The following is a 635-nucleotide window of genomic DNA, read 5'->3' on the forward strand; positions in this document are numbered from 1 at the left end:
AGGGGCCAGTTCCTGTTGGGCGAGGGGCGGAGTTAGACGTTGCCCGAGCTCCGCCTGGACTCCAGGGGGCTCCTCCCCTCGCTCGTCTCGGCGGGGTGGGCGGCGGGCGTGAGGGGGAATGTCATTGCTTCTCCGAGCTGTGGTGCCGCCTCCGTCTGCTCCTTCTCTGGCGCCCTCGTCCCGTCGGCTCTCGCCGCCGCCGCCGCCGCCGCCGCAGCTGCACTGGGGACACGGATGGCTAGTGGAGCGCGGGGGCCATCTGGGTTGAGAGAGCGGCGGTCGCGGCCGCTGCTGAGGCGGAGACTCGCCGCCGCCTCCACTCCCGGTTCCCCGGCCTCGCGGCGCTGAGGGCGGGAGCGCGCTGAGCTCTTCCCTCCTCCTCCTTCCTTTTCTTCCTCCTCCTCGTCCTCCTCCTCCTCCGCCGGGTCCCGCCCAGCACCCCTCGCTCCAGGCGGCGGCGGCCGCGGAGGAGCGCGAGACCCGCCGCCGGGGCACAACATGGCGGAGCCCTCGGCCCCGGAGAGCAAGCACAAGTCGTCCCTCAACTCGTCCGCGTGGAGCGGCCTCATGGCCCTGGGGAACAGCCGGCACGGCCACCACGGGCCCGGGGCCCAGAGCGCGGCCAAGGCGGCGGG

General features: G+C 74.2%; 1 protein-coding gene across 1 annotated transcript in view; it reads left to right on the forward strand.

Moving 5' to 3' along the window:
* Window positions 1–409: 409 nt before the first annotated feature.
* Stt3b (STT3B, subunit of the oligosaccharyltransferase complex (catalytic)) overlaps window positions 410–635 on the forward strand; it is a gene marked incomplete in the record, with an annotated part of 84,251 nt that continues 84,025 nt past the window's right edge. Inside the window, 1 exon segment of the mRNA XM_013515678.1 lies at window positions 410–635. Within this exon segment, the coding sequence (XP_013371132.1) occupies window positions 499–635 (137 nt within the window).

This window comes from Chinchilla lanigera, unplaced genomic scaffold, assembly GCF_000276665.1.
Source record: "Chinchilla lanigera isolate Chin_1 unplaced genomic scaffold, ChiLan1.0 scaffold00029, whole genome shotgun sequence".
Lineage (NCBI taxonomy): Eukaryota > Metazoa > Chordata > Mammalia > Rodentia > Chinchillidae > Chinchilla > Chinchilla lanigera.